General features: G+C 41.2%; 1 protein-coding gene across 4 annotated transcripts in view; it reads right to left on the bottom strand.

Moving 5' to 3' along the window:
* kank1a (KN motif and ankyrin repeat domains 1a) overlaps window positions 1–20,618 on the bottom strand; it is a 69,012-nt gene that overhangs the window by 1,935 nt on the left and 46,459 nt on the right. For all 4 annotated transcript variants that reach the window (XM_067571561.1, XM_067571590.1, XM_067571572.1 and 1 more), the window contains exons 3-10: window positions 11,890–14,544; window positions 9,418–9,591; window positions 6,582–6,690; window positions 6,134–6,361; window positions 5,093–5,180; window positions 3,833–4,052; window positions 1,555–1,697; window positions 101–301 (exon numbers count right to left, since the gene is read on the bottom strand). In XM_067571561.1, the coding sequence (XP_067427662.1) occupies window positions 101–301; window positions 1,555–1,697; window positions 3,833–4,052; window positions 5,093–5,180; window positions 6,134–6,361; window positions 6,582–6,690; window positions 9,418–9,591; window positions 11,890–14,544 (3,818 nt within the window). The remainder of the gene's footprint in view (window positions 1–100; window positions 302–1,554; window positions 1,698–3,832; window positions 4,053–5,092; window positions 5,181–6,133; window positions 6,362–6,581; window positions 6,691–9,417; window positions 9,592–11,889; window positions 14,545–20,618) is intronic.

Raw genomic sequence — 20,618 nt, 5'->3', positions numbered from 1 at the left:
TACACAAAAACAGATTTTTAAAACGATCTCATTGTAAAACCGACGCAGTGTTTTTCTCGCTACTCATCTCAGCCGTGTTTACTTCATGCGTTATACTCACGCTGTCGCTGAGCGTGGCGTCACAGCCGGGTTGGGCCAGCAGCAGTTTGACGATCTCGACGTGGCCGTGTTCGCTGGCGCACATCAGCGCCGTCGATCCCTCGTCGTCCTGGATGTTGACGTCGGCCCCGAAAGCCAGCAGGGCCCGAACCATGTCCATCCTGCCGTGACTGACCGCCAGCATCAGCCCCGTCTGACCAGCCTGACGCAGCGCAGGGACGACAGAAACGTTTACTTCATGTGGTTTGTTTGGGGTTAATTATTTGATGGGTTAAGATTAGGATTAGATTAGACAAACAAATACTATCTTTAAACTTTAGAGGCAGCTTCTCCTGAGATGTGTGTTAAATTTTGAACGAGCAGGTCAAACAAACTATAAACGTTACAACAGATAATTTACTGTGGAAACTAATTTCCCCTTTGAGACAATAAATATTTATCTATCTTTAATGAAAGACCATAATCAATCTCTCTGTTTGACATTCAAAACTTGCTGCCTGTTCTTATTATATCTGTTTATATTATAAATTACATCAAGAACTTGGGTTAAAGCAGCGCTGAGAATAAACTTTATAGCAAACATATTGATACAAACAATGAACCAACTGCTTGAGTTAATGATGATTGATGATTAAGAACTATAACTAACAAAACACAAATATATTAAGTTTGCTGAATTATAATTGTCCATCTTTGGGCCTGTTGGTTGAACATACTGTAGGAAGAAATTTTAAGATATCAACCTGGGCACTGGGATGTTGTGATACATAATCAATAGATACTTGATAATGAAAATGATCATTAACTGCAACCATAAATCATACATTATTTTTTCCTTTCTAAAATCACAAATGATTGTTTCTAGCAGTAAGTATTGTCTCACATACACACTGATTGAAAAGCCACAGATTTACTCTTTGAAACTCCACGATCAGAAATACAAAACTGAACAAATACAAAACTTTCTCCTAAATATCACCAACTGAGCTCATTAATGAGAGCTGAATATTTTGCAAGAAGATTTTTCCAACTAAAATGTCTACACTGTTACACAAACTCTGGTAAATGAAGTCAATCTACTGGAACGTTCAAAAATCCAAGTAGTTACCTTCCTTCACCACTAGGTGGAGCCAGATTTTCTAAATGGCTTTAAGGTATACATGTAAACTTTCTAATGAATCATTTTGCATTCACGATTTCACGGGACTCTCTTGTGCATAATCTAGTTTTGCATATTTCTGAATGAATCATAAAAAGACCCTTTTAATAACATTTTTATGTTAGAGTCAAATGTGTTAAATAAAACTGTTTTCTTTATTCTGCTTAAAATCTAACCAGATGTTCTCGACTCATCATCACGTCCCTGCTCATTGAAACCTAAACCATGTGTGATTTCTGGTTGGTGCCCTGCCGCTGCCTTTTTGACCTTTGACCTCTGACACCCTAGCCACTGACCTGACTGGCCCGGGCGTTGACGTCGCCCTTGCTGAAGAGCTCCTCCACAATGCGCATGTCCTTGGGCGTCTCTACGGCCGCCAGCGCTGCGAGCATGATGGGTGTGTATCCCGCCTTGTTCTGCTGGTTCACGTTACACACATCTGCAACACACACACACACACACCATATGTAAAGCACTTCAGAAGGAGCCTGAGGGAATACTTTTTCAGCACGGGTGGTCTTGGTGGGAATCAAACCCTCGTACGCTCCAACTGGCCGCCTGTGATTGACTTGTCGCCGGCTGTCATTCAACGACACAATAACGTACAAGGACTTGTGTCGGGCCTGTGATGCTTCAGTCAATCACATCTCCTCCCTGACAAAACTACACAGAGTCCTGTGACGGGGCTGCATTGTCTGAATCCTGAAGGACTCATCCTTTAGACTCGCGAAGACACGACGATATCGGAGCCCGGATGGAAGGGAGGCGAGTGTTGAGGGTGGCTGCCCCGGCCAGCGAGGGGAGGAGAGGTGTAAGGAACTGGGACGGCGGGAGGACAAAGGCTACAATGGGAACAGGGGGGTGGATAGGCTGTCACACAGCACAAGGACACAAAAGGCCGACGAGACAAAAGGCTTTTAGAGCAGCGAGTGGCCGGGACCTCATCACAGTCTATTGAGCCTTCAGAGAGGTCGCTGCGTGGACGTATGAAGGAGGAGTGGATGTGATGTGGAAAGATATCCACATGCCAAAACAAAAATAAAATCTTCTCTTCCTGTTTGGTTTCTGTGTTGTGAAGTTGACACAAACACATTTTAGGTTTTCTGCAGCTACAACAATCTACAGACTGATCTTAAACTTCCAAACATTTTAAAGCTATGATGACATTACTGAGTTCAGGTTATCAGTGTGCAAATGTTTGATTTGATTGTTTTATTGTGCTTTTTTATGTTAATTTACTGCTGTAACGTTGTGTTGCTGCTATTCTTGGCCGGGTCTCCCTTGTAAAAAAAGATCTTTGATCTTGGTGGAACAAAGCTTGTTAAATAAAGATGAAATAAATAAAAAAAATTCTGTGTTTTTAATGTTTTACAGACATCAAATCTTCAACAATTTATAAGACAGAAGTCTTGCCGACTTGAGTTTTACCAACTTGTCTTTTTTTGTTGCAGCTTAGCAGTTCAACTATACATTTCTGCAGCATGGCCGATCTTCCCACGCTGCATCAGAGTCAGAGTCACTACTTGTCTGAGAGGCAGATGTGCTATATATTGTTGTTTTTTCCTGTATAAGTTGGATTACTCATCATTTTGCATGTTGATGAATGTTATAAGACAATTTCCTTTAAATGCAATTTGAGTTTTTGCCTGTATGTCTGCAGGTTTTCAACACATCTGTACAACATCTGTATCTGAATAAATAGATCAGACTGTCAGTTTTCCAACTCAAACAAGCCGATATTAATGGATTTTAATCAATTCCATTGTTTTTCTTTTCTTATTTTTACTTCCCATAATGCTAATCATTAATGTAAAGAGGAAATATAATAATGTCGCTAAAATTAGGATTAGGAAGAAAGACTTCAGTTATAAGGAATGTCTTTTTTCTATGACTTCTTAGCAGATTTATGGACACTTACCACTAAGTTGCCTAATTTTGGCAGCATGTGTATGACGTCTGTATGTTTCAGATTTGAGAGGAAGGGGTGCCAGTTTTGACTAAAATTGTAACGACTGGCCGCGGATCGCTGTGGATTTGTGAGGAAGGAGCAGCCAAATACAGCAGAGACGCAATCAGTGCACTTACATAACCCGACCTCTTCAAGAGGAAAATAAGGATGACAAGTAGTTGGCGAGAGGGGAACAGGCTGCATGTTAGATGAGGAGATCAGGAACACAACGGTTTTTGGTGGCCTGTTGAAGCAGCTACGGGACTAAAATGAAAACTTGGCTGTGTTTTAATCAAAACTAACATAATCTCGGGTGTTTTGATGATTTAGGAAAGCCTTGAGACATTTTAAAAGCACTGGACGACAGAGACTCCTTTTAAGTCCTTTCTCCGAGTCAACATGAACAGGAAATAAGTCAGTCATAACATTCAGCCCTGCTTTATGGTCACATAAAGATTGGAATACTTGTAAACTTTTTATATTTTTAGTGGCGAGACTGTTTTGTTAATTTCTGTTTCCTGTGTCAACTTTCAATCTCCAGCCAAAAAGAGTGAGAGGTTTTAGAAAGTGTTGGAAAATTCAATTCATGTCAACTTGTTTTCCGTCTTTCGTCCCGCTGCCCTCACCTGCATCCAGCAGCTTCTTCACCACCTGGAAGTTGGAGTGCGACACGCTGTAGTGCAGCGCCGTGTTGCCGTTGCCGTCGGCCATGTTGACGATGTGGCGCAGTACGGCCGGCGAGATGCCCCCGAAGGACCCCAGGTAGTCCTCCACCATGGCCGCCAACGCCGCCTTCTGGCTGGACACGCGGAACCACTCGTGCTGAATGGTGTTCATGCAGGCTCTCTGCAGAGGCAGGACGGGGACTCGTTAGTGATTGAACACAGTATCAGAGATGCAGATGTGCAAAATCTAAATCAGGAAATGCTGAAATAAACTAAATATTTGACCTTTAAAAAGGAACTTTGTGGTGAGTTAGAACATTTGAGACCTTGGTGTCCACTAGTGGTATCAAAAAGACAACATGGCAGACAGGAATGCACGCTGCTGAACTGTGTCATAAATCATATCTGAGTGTTATCAGAGTTTCTGCAGGTCCACAAAGTTAAATTCAAGACTTTAAGAAAAACAACATAGAATACAACGTAACACCTGTTTCACCATCATACTGATCAAAGTAGGAAAGTATGATGGAAACCAGTAGAGACGATATGGAAGAGAATGATTTATTATTATATTACGTAGTTTTCAGTGCTGCCCAGCAGTATATAACAATATTTCCTAATGATATAATGAGTTAGATTAATGCAACTTGGACCAAGCTTCAGAAAATAGTTGGATGGATTATTAATTAATAAAAATTAATAATTAATTTAAGTTCATTTTGAGTTTTTGCTAAAACTGACAGTTGTCCATTATGTGACAATTAGCTTCCTTGCTATTATATGTAGCAGTAGTGACAGTGTTTGCTTTTAAAAAAACCTTTTAAGGCCTTTTTAAGACTTTCCAAGACCTGCAGATACTCTGATTATACAAACAACAACATTTTCCTTCTTAAATGTGAGAAAAGAAAAAGAAAAAGTCGGGTTATTTCACACAACACAGAACAGAAATATAAAATCTTGTGAGCTGGTTTGCAATAAAAATATTAAAACACCAGCATCGACCAGTAACTACATGTGACTACAGGATGAAACTAAACACAAAGATGGTTTGGTGATAAAAGCTTTTCACTAAAGAAATAATCATAAATACCAGTCAGCTGTCAAACTGTATGAGATGTCTATGACCTGGTGTTCTCCTGATTCAAGCAGCATGATGCAGATTACAAAAATACAAAGCACACAGTACAGTGTGATAAGAGCAGAAATTGAACAAACTCTCACCAGATCTTTACTGCTCACAGCCTTCGGGTCACCGAGGTGAGTTTTGAGAACGTTGCACGCGGCCGTCATCTTCTCACTGAGCTCATACCTGCAGAGAGAGTCCAGACAATTCAAAGTTATTATTTTAAACATACTATTTACTTCTGTCTCTCCTGTTGCATATAATTTGTTCTGATAAGGGTTTCACCACTGTAGCATCTGATAACATTACTCTTGTGATTTATTTATCATTTTGTAAGCAAGCAAACAAAGGAAGCATGACCTCTGCTGACTCTCTTGCTTGGGTAAAAAAAACCAAACCAGACTGTCCCAGGTGCATGCTGGTCCTTAACCTGCCTATAAACCTTTAGTGTGGCCCAGTTCTTCGAAAACAGAACAGAGCCCCAGTAAGACAATGGTTCCCAACTCTTTCTGCTCCTTGTCACAGGTTGCATTTGTTTACTGGATGTGACCAGTTCAACAATGTTTTTACTTGAATCATTTTGAGAGGTTAAAGTATTTTGGTTGTGAGCGGCCTGACATTATTTTGCTCACCAAGAATTTTCCCTGTGAATGTGTGGTTGGGGTTTCTTATTGTTGTTTGTTTTGTGTATTTGATTTGTGTACATGTATTCATGCCAGTACAGCAGTGTGACATTTGTCTGTTTCGTTGCTTCAGAATAAAAAAAGAAAGTGGGGAAAAAAGAGGTGAAATTATCTAGTAATTCACAAGAAAATAAATCAAAGTCTGAAAAGTTAAACATAATGTTGTGTAGCAGAAATATGTTTTTTCAGATCCTGTTCTGTTCATCATCTAGGGACTGTCAGATTGGTCTTGTGACCCCTTATAGAGGTCCTGACCATGTTGGGAACTATTTCAGTAAGAGAAAATATATTTTATATCTATAATAAATACTCAAAACTGACAATAAATAATTCAACATTTGAATCCATTAGTCACAAAGGATCATTCAGAATCATGAAAAAAACAAAAATCACTAAAATTAAACACATTCCCTCAGCTGGTTCTGGATTTTTTTAATAATAAAGTATTTTTTTCACCTCTCTCTCGTCTCCTGCTTCTCTGAACTTTCCTCTTCGTCCTTCTTATCAACATCCTCTGCTCCCTCAGGCTGGATCTCCTCCCCGGTGTTCTTTCCCTCCACGTTCTTGTATCCCTCCTTTCCTCCGTACTCCTTCACCTCCACCTCCTCCTCCTCCTCCTCTTCATCCGACCCAGATGAGCTGCTGTCCTCCGAGCTGGAGTCGTCACTCGATGTAGTCTCGTACCTGGACCAGAAGGGGGTGACAAAGGTTGAGTAAATTGAAGGTTCAAGGTGTTCATACGGTAACAAAAAGGTCTGGGAAACACCAAAACACAACAAAAACACCTCTCTAAACATCTGTCAGACTTCTTAGTTTATATTAGCGGTGAACAATAAGTCATTGAAACATTATTCATTCATTCAAGTTCAAACTGGAGGGCATGCGAACACGTTTTCCGACTCACCCTCCGTTGACCCCGACGAACTGCAGGTTCTTCTTGGTACCGTTCGAGTCGGGTCGGCCATCTTTCTTCTTCATGATGGATTTCAGGGTGCTCTGACTGCACGGCTGCCCTAAACAGATGAAAGTGAACACAACAGAGTAATTAAAATGAGAGACATCGCTGTAGCTGATCACATGGTGTCGACATCACAGCAAAAAAAAGTCATATTTATCGAGAGTTTATGGATGATAAAGTTAAGTTGTTCTTTTTGTGACATTTCCAGTTATAAATGTCCTTCTTAAACTCTGTTGTCAATAAATTAGTCCCTTTAAGAATTTGAAAATATTGTCTCTCATGTTTTTTTTTACCATAAAACCATGAAAATGACAAAACTAGTATGTCATATAAATGTGATGACTTACTGAAACTTGGGGGAAATGACATTCCAAGATTTCTGGTGGTCTTAGTGGCGTGATAAAGTGCGGCCTGGCTGGTTTTCAAATCGGTCAAATAATAAAAGATTCTTGGTTGAGACTGAATGAAAAAATATTTTCTATAAGATCTTTTTTCTCAGAATCCGATGAGTCAGTTGGAGGCATTGTTCTTGTGGCCGTGTGGGACAGCACAGCAGAACGACACCGAACAAGAACGTCTCTGTTTGACTCCCGTTTTACTGAAAGTGGCAGAATGACAAGTTTTAAACGATCCTGCCTCTGGATGAACGGGCTAAACCTCCGGTCTGGGACCGCCAGTAGGTACAGAGAGTGTGAATATTTCCAGGTATTTTACAGGAACTCTTAATTTTACAAGTCTGTAATTTCCCATGAGGTTCCACAGAAAGAACGAGGAAATATTGTGAAAATAGAAAGTTCTGAGATTGTTATCTGAGTTTCGTTTTAGTGAGTTAATAAGCAGTTGTTGATTTCAAGAGATATTTTGTTGAAAAAAGGCTTCACTTAAATACAATTAAATATAAAAATATGTTGAATTGTACATTTTCTGTGGCTCAATTTCAAATCTTTGCATGTTCAGCTGAACTGCTGTGCACTGACTAAAAACTAGGTTACACCAGCAATTAACTGGACTTAATTAACTAGAAGTGTCTCAATTAAAGTCTGTCTGAAGTTGTGTGCTTTTTCCTATAATTAGTGGCAAATTAAATACTTTTTTCCTGGAAACATCACATTTACATTCATGTAAAATACAGCATTCCCAAATTTATGATGCAAACTTTTCAAAGTGCTAAACCGAAGTAAATCCATGTTTGAAATTCTCTTTATCAAACTCCTCAAACACTTCTAACAAGACTGGTCAGTTCATTACAAATAACTGATAACGCCTGAATGGTCCACTGAAGTTCTCTGACATGATCAAGAGCTTTGGCGGGGAGGAAAGTAGCCATTAAGTGTCCGTCTCATGTTCTTTCCAAAGCAATCTGTCAGCAAGGCATTGGAAGTTGCCCCAAACCCTGAAGTATCTCAGTCATTTTAAGTACAGGCCTTGAAAACCAAAATACCAGCCGAGAGCCAGAACACTCAGCACATCTGCCAAGACTTGCCCCAGCGGAGGGGCCTCTTTTACTGCTCCAGGCGACAACGGAGAGAGTGTGAGAGTGTATGTGCTCATGTAACGCAGTTGCATGTGTATACACTGGCTTGTGCACACTCAGTAGCAACAGAGTCGTTCAGAACGTCTCCCGTGTTTTGACAGGTGGGAGCGTCAGCAGCGTGAGGCAGCTCGTCGGGTAGGGGATGGGGGGGAGGGGGGGGGGATCCAGGCTGATGCTGATGTGCTAAATGTGAAATCTATACAGGATATTCAGGTGAGGTTGTGCACCTTTTGGCCGCCGTACAGTAGTGTAGGGCCTTAACTCCTGCAGCAAAAATAGCAAACAGCTGCAACTTTTTCTAAATAAACTGTGAGATGATCACTTCACCAGGTATGGGACGATGTCTTTAGTTAGTTAACCACAGCCTAAACATCTGGTCAGATAACCAACACTGCCTTTTTGCAAAAGCATCAAATTTACACTCTAACGTAGTCGACCGTGCAGTCACGAGATCTTCATTTTTTGCCTCTATGCTGAGATTTAAAATGAAACAAAGACTTTAAGATTAAAGTGCCGACATTCATGCTTTGAAGGTGTTTATTAGGAGAATGTTTTTCTACAGACCCCTCAGGATAATGCAGCAGGATAATGATTCCTAACAGACAGACAAGGCAACCTGGAGCTTTTTTTTTTTAGGGCCTTTTAAAGCATCAAGGGGGGGGCAGCTGTGGCTCAGAGGTACAGCGGGCCGCTCACCAATCGGAAGATCGGCGGTTTGATTCCTGACTCCTCCAGTCTGCATGTCGAAGCAGGATACTGAACCCCAAACTGCTGCCGAAGGTGTGTATGTGTGTGTGTGAGAATGTTGGCATGTAGTAAAGCACTTTGAGTGGTTTGAAGGTTAGAAAGGCGCTATATAAATGCAGCCCATTTACCATCACCAGGTAAGTGTCTGTTGATGTCTGCAGGTCCAAATATTGGTGGATATATTTAATTGTATTGTCCAACTGATCTCTGCCCTCTAAAGTGAGGGAGACAATGTATAAAAAGGATCCAAATTCCTATGATTCACTCGATTCAATGAAGAAAGGACCAAAATCAAAAGGCTAAAGGCAATCAGGCAATCAGGCGATCTAAAATCAGAGATTGGTAATGAGCTTCTGTGTCAGAGCCAAATGTGGTCACTAGAAATTCCTCAAAACAGGATATCACAAGCTTAAATTCTAAAGTGTGCATGTTTAATTTCCAGCAACAACATGTGAGGCGGCGTTGCGTGTTTTAAGGCAGGTCGGTGAAGGCGGCCAGTACCATGCAGCGCTGTAGACATCTGCAGGTCCATTCGGCTCTTCTGCTCGGCTGCGCTGATCTGCTGCTGCTGCTGTGCAGGTGTGTTGGCAGCTTTATCCCCTTGTGTCAGGCCTGATGAAGTCCTCTCCAACTGTGTCAGAACAGAGAGCGACTGGGAGCAGAGCTGACTGCTCTCTGAAAAGAAGGAGTGAAAGACAAGAGTCAGCATCCAAATGCACGGGTAGGTTTTGGGACATAAAAGAGTAGCCTGTGGAGTTTCTGGCCGCTACAGATGATGCTTTGTTTGAAACTTTTGTTCTTCAGAAAGCACAAAGACAGACGTGCATGCCAAAAGAGGAGGAGGTGAGCTGAATAACTTGCATTCTGCAAAGATTTGTCCTCTGAACTCAGTGGGTAAATAGCTTAAGTTTTAACACCCAGTCTCGACCTGATAAATCCTACTTCCCCCGATGCGTCGGTAAATAAAATTAGCATCTACGTCAAAGACTGCTGATGTCTATCAAATGAAAGATTTTGGTTTTTGACAGTTGGTGGCAGTAATACACCAATAAAAGAGGAACAAAACGTAAACAATGCAGGTATCAAATCTGCTTTTATGAGTAAATATGTACAAACTGTAGGAAATATAAATATAGGAAATGCCTAACAAACGATATGCACGCCATAAAATTTGGTAAGAAAAGTGAATCTACACAAAACCAAGTTCCACAGTGTGCTTTTAACTTTAATTTCTCCTCATACTTACCTTCTTGAAACAAAACAACCTCAAATAAGTGATGAAAAAAGGGAGAAATTTGACTTGGAAAAGGTTGCTTACACTCTACACTTCTGATGTTATTGCAACTCCGACCATGACTATCAGCATCTTTAGAGACACTTTAATAAACTTCTACACAGCTGTTCCCACTTAGCTCATTACGTCCAGTGCTGTGATGATGACACTGAAATTAGCTCCTTGAACGGGAACAACAGCTGGTTGGTCATTCTACATTCCTAAAGAGGCCAGCAACTGACCAGAAACACAGCCTGCACACAAGACACAGACAATCAGCCTGCATTAATCTGCCAGCCGGCATGAATGCAGGTTATGTAACTCAGAAGGAGCCATGAATCAGCATCAACAGTGAGGTGTTAGTGAAGGGAGGGCGGCGGGCAAAAATAACAAGTGGCCGATTGGTGCGACGTTACTGGCTCCCAAAAGAAATGAGCTCATTGTTGGTTTGTGTCCAAAGCCCCCGCTGCATTTTTCAGGGTCAGAGATAACTTTGGCCTGTCTGATCCTATCAGGATTCTCTTTAGACTGTGGGTGAACGCTCTACCAACAACCCCACACTCCAGACCAGCTCCTATAACAGTGCTGCACAAACTGCACCTTATGTTAGCTGTTGTTTCAGTTGAAGAAAGCGATATTATGTCAATGCAGGCCTGTGAAATATAATGAAATTATTCTACAGATTCATAAATTCAATTAAAATATATTTTGGGAAGCTAATAAGGACAATAGGACAGCAATTAATTATTTTTATTATTGATTAATATGTCAATTTTTTTTTTGGTGATGTCCTCACATGTCTTCTTCTGTCCCAACTAACAGTCCACAACACAAAGATATTTAGTTTACTATCAATCAATCATCAATTGCCAATTCATTTTTTGTTGATCTACTAATACTTCTAATTAATTGTTGCAACTGTAAAGGACAACACAAAAATATCTTATGTTTTAATATTGATATAAGAATAATTCTTGTAAGTTCAGAGTGAAAACTCATTCTTCATCTTGGACTTCATAGATAACATACACAAGAAGTCTTTGGAGAAAAATGGACATTTGAAAATCTACAATTCCATAACAATTCAGCAAACTACCATCTGCCAAAAAAGACACAATCAAAAGCTCCAGAGCGGCTATTAAAAAAGGGACTTTGTGGTGAGATTGTTTTATTATTTTGATGTCATTTCCTGAAGGGTTTTAACTTATTGTGTTACCTATAAAGATAAAACCCCACATGTCTAAGTGTCCTTGAGCAACACACTTATATTGTGTGTGTGTGTGTGCGTGAAAGTGAATGAGGGGGCAAAGAGTAAAGTCTGTTAAAGCTGAAAAGTGCTAAATAAGTGCCGACCATTTTCCTTAAGTGGTAATGAGAGACATGCATATGGAGCAAATTTAATCTAATGAGTAATAAATCATGAAAGAGAAAAAAGAAAATAAATCAAATTCTCTACTCATTGGCCCCCTGAGGCACTAAATACATGACAGCCTGTTTGCCAGCTACAATTATGTGTGTATGTGTGTGTGTGTGTTTTTGTGTACATTTTCTGTGTCTGCCCTTGAAACTATGCTAAAATTGCCTGGCATGACTTTCAGCCAATCACCACAAGATCTGTGTGTTTTTGCAACACTTGTGGAGCCGTTGTGTTAATGTGTAACCATTAGCCTGCTCAGTGCTGGTTGTGGTAAACCTCTCACCTTTGTTTGAGTCCAGAGAGTCTGACTGTAGCTTGAAGATGTCCTCAGCACTTCCGTACTTCATGACCGAGTTGATGGATGAGAGCGTGCTGACCAGCTGACTGTTGATGGATCCAAACTGGGACTGGGGCTGACCGAAGGCCTCTGCAAGCTCGCTGTAGTTCTCTGCCAGCAGCATCTGTTGCTCCTGTAACAGCTTCTGCACCCTCTCAATGTAGTGGTCCAGTCCGGCGCCGCCCTGGGCTTCAGCTTGCAGTGGTGCAACCTTAGTCTTAGTCTCCACAGTCTCCTCGCTGCTGCATGCGACAAATTCAGCTGGTTGGGAGGGCCCGCATGCTATATTCCTGGTTTTTAAGCCAACCAAAAAGTTCTCATTAATGCTAACAGGTCCCACCCCACATTCTTTGGTTTTAGTAGAGCTTGATTTGCCAAGGAATGACTCCACATCTGTGGTGGTTCCAACAGCAATCGAGCGCATCTTTGCTGTTGAGTGAACGTCTTTGACGAGTCCTTCCCCAGCAGCAACCGTCCTTGTTTCAATGACAGTTGTGTTGGTGTGCTTTTCACACGTGTTAAACACCATTTCAGTGAAAGAGTCTATCAGGACAGCTGTTTCTGTGTTGGTGGACTTGCTCACAACTTCTGTCTCAGTATTGGTCTGCTGAGTTGCTGACTCAGGAGCAACCATGACAGCAGAGTCCACTTTGCTCACAAGATCTGGGTCAGTTCCTTGCGACACCAGTGTCTTGATAGGACTAACGATCACATCCACTGAACAATCTCCGCAGCCAATTGATCTTGACTCCTTACTCAACTCCGTCATGGGTTTGCAGAGGGCCAAGCTGTCCACTGACTCCTCTGTGTTAACTCCCACCTCACAAACATTCAGCTCTATGCCTACCTGCTGGTTGCATGTCTCCACCTGTCTCCCTACACACTGGTCATTTACCTCCACACGCTCATGCACCACCCACTGGTCCATTGGGATATCTGGGCCAATAGCAATGCTCTGCACATTGGGTTGACAGGACACTCCTATAGTGTGGGTCTCTATAGTTTCAGTTGTGTTAGCTTGGCTGAATTCCAGATGGTCACCCACTCCCTGGCTGCGCATCTGGACTTTGGCCTCCACGCAGGCGTTGTACATCTCAGGCCTGGCCATCAAACCTTTGTCTGTTTTTTTCTTGTTTGACCCACCAGCTGCTTGGAGCTCCAGCTTTAGCTTGCCCATTTCCATTTGGTGAGTAGTTTCTTTCAGCTGTACTTCCAAGCGGTAGATCTTCTCCTTCAGTGCTTCAATGGTCTGTTGCTGTAGCTCAATCTCTTTCTCAGCTTCAGTGGTCATGCCCAGCATGGCCTCGTTCACGCCAACCGCAGCACTGTGAGTTTCCTGACGCTCCGTCGTGACTCCTACATCCCGGAAACAATGTTCTTCTGTCAACTTCCTCTGAGAGAGAGGAAGGTTGTTCATGTTTTCATCAGTAACTACACCAATGGACTTCTGGTGGGCTTCGTTTTGTGTGAGGTTATTAGGCTGAGTTCCAAGTCCGTTACTGTCCTGGGTCGTCTTCTCCAGAGCTTGGACCTCAGCTGCCAGACGCCTGAACTCCTCCAGCCGCTGAGCGTTCTGTTCCTGGGCTTCAGGCTCCATGATGTGCAGCTCTGCTTCTTTTTGGATGGGGCCTGGGTTCTCCATTTGGTCAGCACTGCCTACGCTGTAGGAGCGCTTGCGAAAACCACCAGGACCTTGATTTTTGGACTGAGCGGCCAACTGTCTTTTTTCCTCCTGCAGAACAGCAATCTTAACCTGTAAGATGGGAATGGTTTTCACCTGCTCCTCTAACTCTTTCAGCCTCTTGAGGGCCACAACCATCTGCTCTCGAATATGTTGCAGATGTAACGGGCTGACGTTAGTCACTGGCGTGGTCATGCCAGAACTCATGGGGCTGTGGCGGATGGAGCTGCCCATGGATGGCGGGTAGTAAGGGTTATACTCTCCATTGGGGAGGTGACCATTGATGGGCAGAGGCTGATGGGTGCTGGGGGAGATCTGGCTTGGGGCCATTGAGCCTGAGTAAGAAGACGAGCTGCTGGAACCCATGCCGCCGAAGCTGGCGAGACGACGGCGGGGCACTGGGGGCTCGCTGTGTGGCTGCATGAGCAGACGCTCCTGTTCGAGTCGACGACGAGTCTCCATTAGGGTCTTCTCCACTTGGGGGTTGTGACGAGGGGCGAACCTGGGTGAAGGTGGGGGGAGGAGCTGTTTTGGCTCTGATGTATTTGAGTATGACTGTTGCAAGGGGACTTCACAGGTTGCCCTGGAGAGGGTGGGGGTCAGCGGAGCAGCAACCTGGGGCCTGGAGCTGAAGAAGACTGGGGACTGCTTGTCGTCGCTGTTGGAGGAGGACAGGGAGTCTGTGGAGGTCCATTCAGCCTGATTGCTGCCCCCGCCAGTGCTGCCCCGAGGCGTTGCCCAGGGTTTGGCCACTTTGGGCTTCCTCTGGATACTCAGCTTCTTAATGGTGTTGCCCCTCTCAATGTCATCAACATATTTGAGGAAATCCAGGTCTAGCTGATAACCATAGGGAGTTTCAACATAGTATGGGGCCACAGAGTCTTTGTCGTCTTCTGTGCTTGGGCATCTTTGTCCTCTTTCTGTAGAAGACACCACGAAAACATAGAATTAGTGAAGAATTTAAGTTGACATTCAAATCTCATTTCAGTGTTTTTATAAAACCAGAGTTTGTGCTACATAATATTTTTTAATCGTTGCATATCAACAAATGTAAAAAGGGTAAATTGCACAGGAATTGTGCAAAGTTGTTTTGAAGTCCCATCAGCAGCTTGAATCTCAGGTGAAGTGTTAAGTGTTTCCTCGGCCACTGACAATCACCATTATTTGACAGTGCAAGTACAAACACGTCTGAAGTTTCTCACATCACTGTTTGAAAAGCGTGAGTGATAATCATTTAGGCAAGGGATGGTTTAAGTCATCCCAAAACTATGCGAGATCCAACTATGCGAAACAAACAAAAAATAGAAGGTGGCATTGTGAACTTCAAAATTAAAAACTAACACTGATGTCTTGCTTTATATGTATAACTTAGCAAAAGCCCTGTCTTTTTCAAACACACTGGCCTGGTGAGATTTGATAAAACTAAAACATGGAAAGCTTGTGACAGATAAACAGGCTCTTGTTTACGAAGCTTGGATAAGACAGAGCCAAAAGAGGTCAAACAGGAAAACCGACAATGTCAATATTTTCTAGTCCAAAATCCATCCCTAAGGTAAACCTTTTTTGTTTTTTTACAGACAAAAATGAACCACCAAGCTTGACCTGTTTTCAGATTTTGAGTAGACACTTTGCAGACAGAAATAAAAAAAACAAACTACAATGAATATCTTGAGTTTCTTCACTTTGTACAGATCAGTCAAAGCTGCTTAAATCAAAGTCCAAACTCCACACATCCAGTTGAAAATGCCTGAATCTGTCAGATGTCTGCGTCTGTAAAGCCAACCAGCTTTCCAGCCCATTGGGAGACTCCACTACATTCACACTGTGTTGGCTAAATACAGCGTCTTGTTCTTGGTATGCCTGGAACTCTCACCGACTAAAGCAAACACAGGCTTGAAATAAACAGCCCTGCTCTTCCTTTCCAGTACACCCAGCTCCGGCAACTTTTCCCGTCAATCCCTCTCCATTCAGCTAAAACAGAGGAGGGAATTACAAGGCTAAGCCTGCTACTAAAACCTCAACGCCTTGTTGTTCAAGCTTCACTCACCTCAGTCCAACAGCATTCTCTCCATTTTTACTTTCCCCCCCTTCACGTCTCTCTGCTGGCTGTTGTAGGACAGGATACAGTACAAAGATCAGGCTGTATGAGCCACAGAACTGCTGTTTCTTCTCACTCTGTGCACTCTTTCTCAATCCTCTCTCCATAAGGGGGAAAAAAAGTCTACTATTGGTGTAAACTAAGCACTGCACTGCTCTGGCGCACTATTGGACAGCTGCCTCCTCCAATCCTGTGAGGCTGGGAGCCGGGCGCTTCCCTTCCCAAATAAGAGTCCTGTTATTTAGTGGAGGGGAGGTGAACTCATGACAATAACAGCCTGTTCTTAAGACAAATAGTTTAGTGACTGTACATGTCAAACTTGTATATTCTGGTTTATACTTATGTCCACTTTGTCGCATTCAGTTTCCCCAAATGCAGTACTGTTAAATAGTCAAGTCCAACTTTCACAACTTTGTTCCAGAGCTAGTTTATTCAGAAATAAACAAGCAGTAAAACAATTAGTCATTTAAATGGTGCATGTCAATGCATGGCCACCTGTTTTAAAAACCAATTAATAGTTTCAGTAATTTATCAAGTAAAAATTCATTAGTAACACCTTCTCAAATATGAGGATTTGCTCCTTGTTTTGGACTGTTGGATGGACAAAACAACAAATATGAAGATGTCACTTTGAGTAATTATGATTGTGACATTGTTCACTCTGCTGAAACTAAACAATGAATCACTTGTTTGTTAAATGCAGCCCTAAAATAAACTTTTCAATACAGCTGCCCTATATTTTTTACAGAGTAATCTTACATTTTGGAAGAAGCAAGGCAGCAACTAATGACTAAATTATTTCGTAATAATTTAGGCCATAAAACTTCAAAGTTGTAAATAACGCCATTCATAATTTGTTAAAATATCTTCTTTTGTCCAAACCTCCCTAATATTAAGTTCAATTTAATTTACACTGATGTACTGTAAAACAAAGAAAGGCAGCAAATTCCATATTTGAGAAGCTAGAACTATCCAATGATTAATTTTCTGTTGGATCTATTTGTTTCTCTTCACACTATCTAGCTCGACTGAATTAGAGCAGAGAATTAATCACGCACTATTTTAACAATTTTTCCAAGGAAAAATACCCGACACCCAATGATTCCAGCTTCTCAAATATGAGGATTTGCCGCTTTTCTTTCTCATATATGACAGCAAAATGAAGATCTTTGGGTTTTAGACTGATGGTCAGATATAAGAAGCAAACTGAGTAAACTCTTTCATCTGTAATTTCAGTTTTTACAGTTTCATAACAGTTTGTGCGCTTATAAAACAATTTTTACTTTATTTTTAGGAAGTTATCTAAAATTTCATGTCAAACATCCAACAAAGGGCACTTTCAACACAAAGCCCAGGCCGTGAACTCTCTTGCTCTGCCTTAGAAAAAGCACATCCTGTTTTTTTTCCTGGTATAAATAATCTCTGTATGGTGGCACAGTCATGGTCTTGTGCTGTCTGGTTTTCAGGACTCCCTCTGGCACGAGTTACTGAGCACTGACCAGCGTCAGTGTCACACACACACACACACACAGGAGTGACAGGCAGCCCTCTGGTACTGCAGAGACCCCGAACAGCTGAGCGATGACCTCATCAACACGGGACAACTGAAGGGGTCACGCTCCAGTGACAGGGAGCCAACAGTGACACTGACAAGAGCCCGGGAGTCTGCTCCAGTTATCAACAGCTGTTACATTGTCAATTTGACAAGGATTACAAAACAGTTACACAGACAGCAGTGTGAGAAAGTATATGTAGTTCTGCAGCCTTTTCTTTCCTCAACTCAACAACAGCATAAAAACAAGGAGAGTATTAGTTGTTGCTGAATATAAGATAATGTTAAGTGATAGTTTTTTTTAAATTCACACAATCATTCTTGCCTAAAATGTGCTGAGCTCCACCTGCATGACAATTCACCCCCATCTACATTAAACTTCCCTCTTTACATGCTTCTGCATTATATGAAAGGGTTAGAAAAAACAGCAAATGAATTTCTTCATAAATTTTCTACAACTGCAACGATTAGCCGATTCACAGAAAATTAACCTGCAACTATTTTGATAATCGATTAATGATTTACGTAATTTTTTATAGCAAAAATACCAAACTTTTCCTAGTTCCAGCTTCTTAAATGCAAAAATTTGCTGCTTTTCTCCATGTTATACAATTAGAAATGGAATATCTTTGGGTTTTGGACTGTTGGTCGGACAAAACAAGACCTCATCCATAAAAATATTCATTAGTTGCAGCTCCAACATTATCTGAAGTAAGCCTCAATAGCTGATTATTATGTTAATATCATCCATGAACATTGTGGACCATCACAAGTCTCAACTTCTGCATTCAATTCAGGCAAACTTTTAGTTTTTAACATATTCTTGGGCTAAAATTTAATTCAATTTGTGTTTAAATTTGAGTTTGTCTACATAAAACTAAACTGAAGAATAAGTTCAGATCAGTTGGCCACAAAGATCTTGTAAAACAGATGCTTCATTTTTTTAATTTCGACGATAAGGCTGGCTTTATTTGTCCTTATTTGGGGTTTTTTTTTGGTTGAGACACATGCCAGGTAATCACAATGCCGTTTGAATTCAGGAGCCGACCTTTGTTGCATGTCATTCCCCATTCTCCCATCGTTTCCTGTCATCTCTCCTCTGTCACTATAATAAAAAGGCATAAAACGCCCCCCTAGCCAACTCTGCTCTCCTTTTCTCAACTGTGATATATAAATATTCAAGCGTAATTACCCAACACTAGCTGTGGATCCATTCCAACAGCATATTCTGTATATGCTCTAAAGTAAATCGCCAAGAAAATGTGGCTGTTAAAATTTTACTCCCATGTTTCCAGGAGCTACTCGCACGTCTTTCACGGACGATTTCCAGGCGAGAGTCTCTAACAGGAACCATGTGCTGAATGAACATAGTTGCTCTTTAAATTTGCTCGAATACATTGATATCTGAAGAAGCCGCAGTCTGATTATTCACACATCGCTTCATAGCCAACCTCACCAACACATTAGTCAACACACACACTAGTCTGACACCAGTGGTTCACACATGTTTTAGCCATCTCCAGTTTAACAGACATGTGTTCTGCATGAAATATCTTTAAATATATCAAGGTTTGAGCAAATGCTGTCACATTTCCTTGCATATTTCTTTGCCGTATCAATTCATCCAAAATGTTACACCAGCTCAAATTTCACTGTAGTGCCCATTCACTCACTTTGAACCCATGAATCCTCTCTGTGTTTGCTCTTAAAATATTGTGCTAAAGGCCAAGTTGGGCCTTGATGTTAAATCTGTGAGGAAAAATACACAAGCAGGGCTCGGTTTATTTTGTACTAGCTCTGTAAAAGTTTAAATTTAGAGTTGACAAAAGCCTTTTAACATCCTCGGTGCCCTCAGAGACAGAATAAATTAGGCTACTGGTCTAAATCTGTCTGCCAGTTGTTTGTCATCCAACCATCTATAAGTTGGTCTTTATTTTTGCATGAACAAGTTCTGCATCAAGCTATGTCTGGTTTTACTCATCATGAGTGAAAAAAAACAACTAAAAACTAAAATAATCATTATTAGTCAATCAGAAACTATTTTAATAATCAATTGTTTAAGTGGTTGATCAAGCAAAAATGCCAAACATTCACTGGTTCCAGCTTTTCTCTATTTCATATCATCATAAATTGAATATTTTGGGGTTTGGGACAAAACAAGCTTGGTATTCTGGGTAAATTATAATGTGAAATCTTATCAGCAGCCTATGGAAGATATGTTCCAGGTTATATTAACTAGGGCTGCAACTAACAATTTCATTATTGATTAACTTGATTTATTTTCTTGATTAGCTGACTAATCATTCGATCTATGAAAAGTCAGACTTTGCTAAAGCCCACGGTGATGTCTTCAGATCGTTTATTTTGTCCAAAATCTAATGATATTCAGGTCACTATGACATAAGACAAACAAAGCAACATATATTCATATTTTATAAGCTGGAAACAGAAAATTGTTGGAGTTTTTGCTTGAAAAATGACTTAATTTACTATCAAAACAGATGCAGATTAATTTAAACTAATCACTTTAACTCTAAAATAAACCACTACCCTGTTTGACAACATACAGTACAGTCAGGTGACAAGTCTCAGTGAACAGTGATAGATAATATACACATGTCTGATATTATATTAATATTAATGTTCATTTGTTATTCTGTATTCTTTGAAAGCTTTGAATGGGTCTAGCTTGCCCTGCGGTAACCTGAGCAGATGGTAGGTGGGATCCAGTGTGGTGAGGCTGGTCTACAGCAGGAGGAAGAGGAGAGAGTACTGAGGTACTAACAAAGTCAAGAGGTTGCGGTAAGCAGCACAGGAAGCTGGCGGAACTGTAAACAGAACCACGTTTCCACACATGCTCAGTGGCGTCCGCCTTACGCAGAACTTCCTCTCCGACACAATTGTTGTTATTACTCTTTGGAGTCGTTTCTAAAACAAAATAACATGAGTAAAGTCTTTGTGATGAAGGAACATGTCACCCAGAGTAACAGTGTGGATGTGTCATGTGGTCACGGACATGTTTTTAATGACTTAAATCAAGGCTAAAGACTTGTGTTCTTTGGCTTTCTATGTGTGTTTATATGCGTTTTTGTCATTGTGTCATTTGTAAGTGCTCTGTACATTTTATTTTTCCTCTATGTATGACACTTTGGTCAACCGCTGATTGCTTTTAAACTGGGCTATATAAATAAACTGACTTCATAGTTTTTGGACAACAATGGAGGTCTACAGTACAAACTCACTGGACAGCTGTACTGGTCTCATACACACAGCTGCAGAATGGAAAAATACAGTACAGTGTCAAACTCACACTGGGCAATACACTGAAAGCAAAAGCATGATGC

The sequence above is a fragment of the Thunnus thynnus genome, chromosome 2 (assembly GCF_963924715.1).
Source record: "Thunnus thynnus chromosome 2, fThuThy2.1, whole genome shotgun sequence".
Classification (NCBI taxonomy): domain Eukaryota; kingdom Metazoa; phylum Chordata; class Actinopteri; order Scombriformes; family Scombridae; genus Thunnus; species Thunnus thynnus.
The sequence above is the reverse complement of the archived record's forward strand: the minus strand, read 5'-3'. Positions and strand labels throughout refer to the sequence as shown.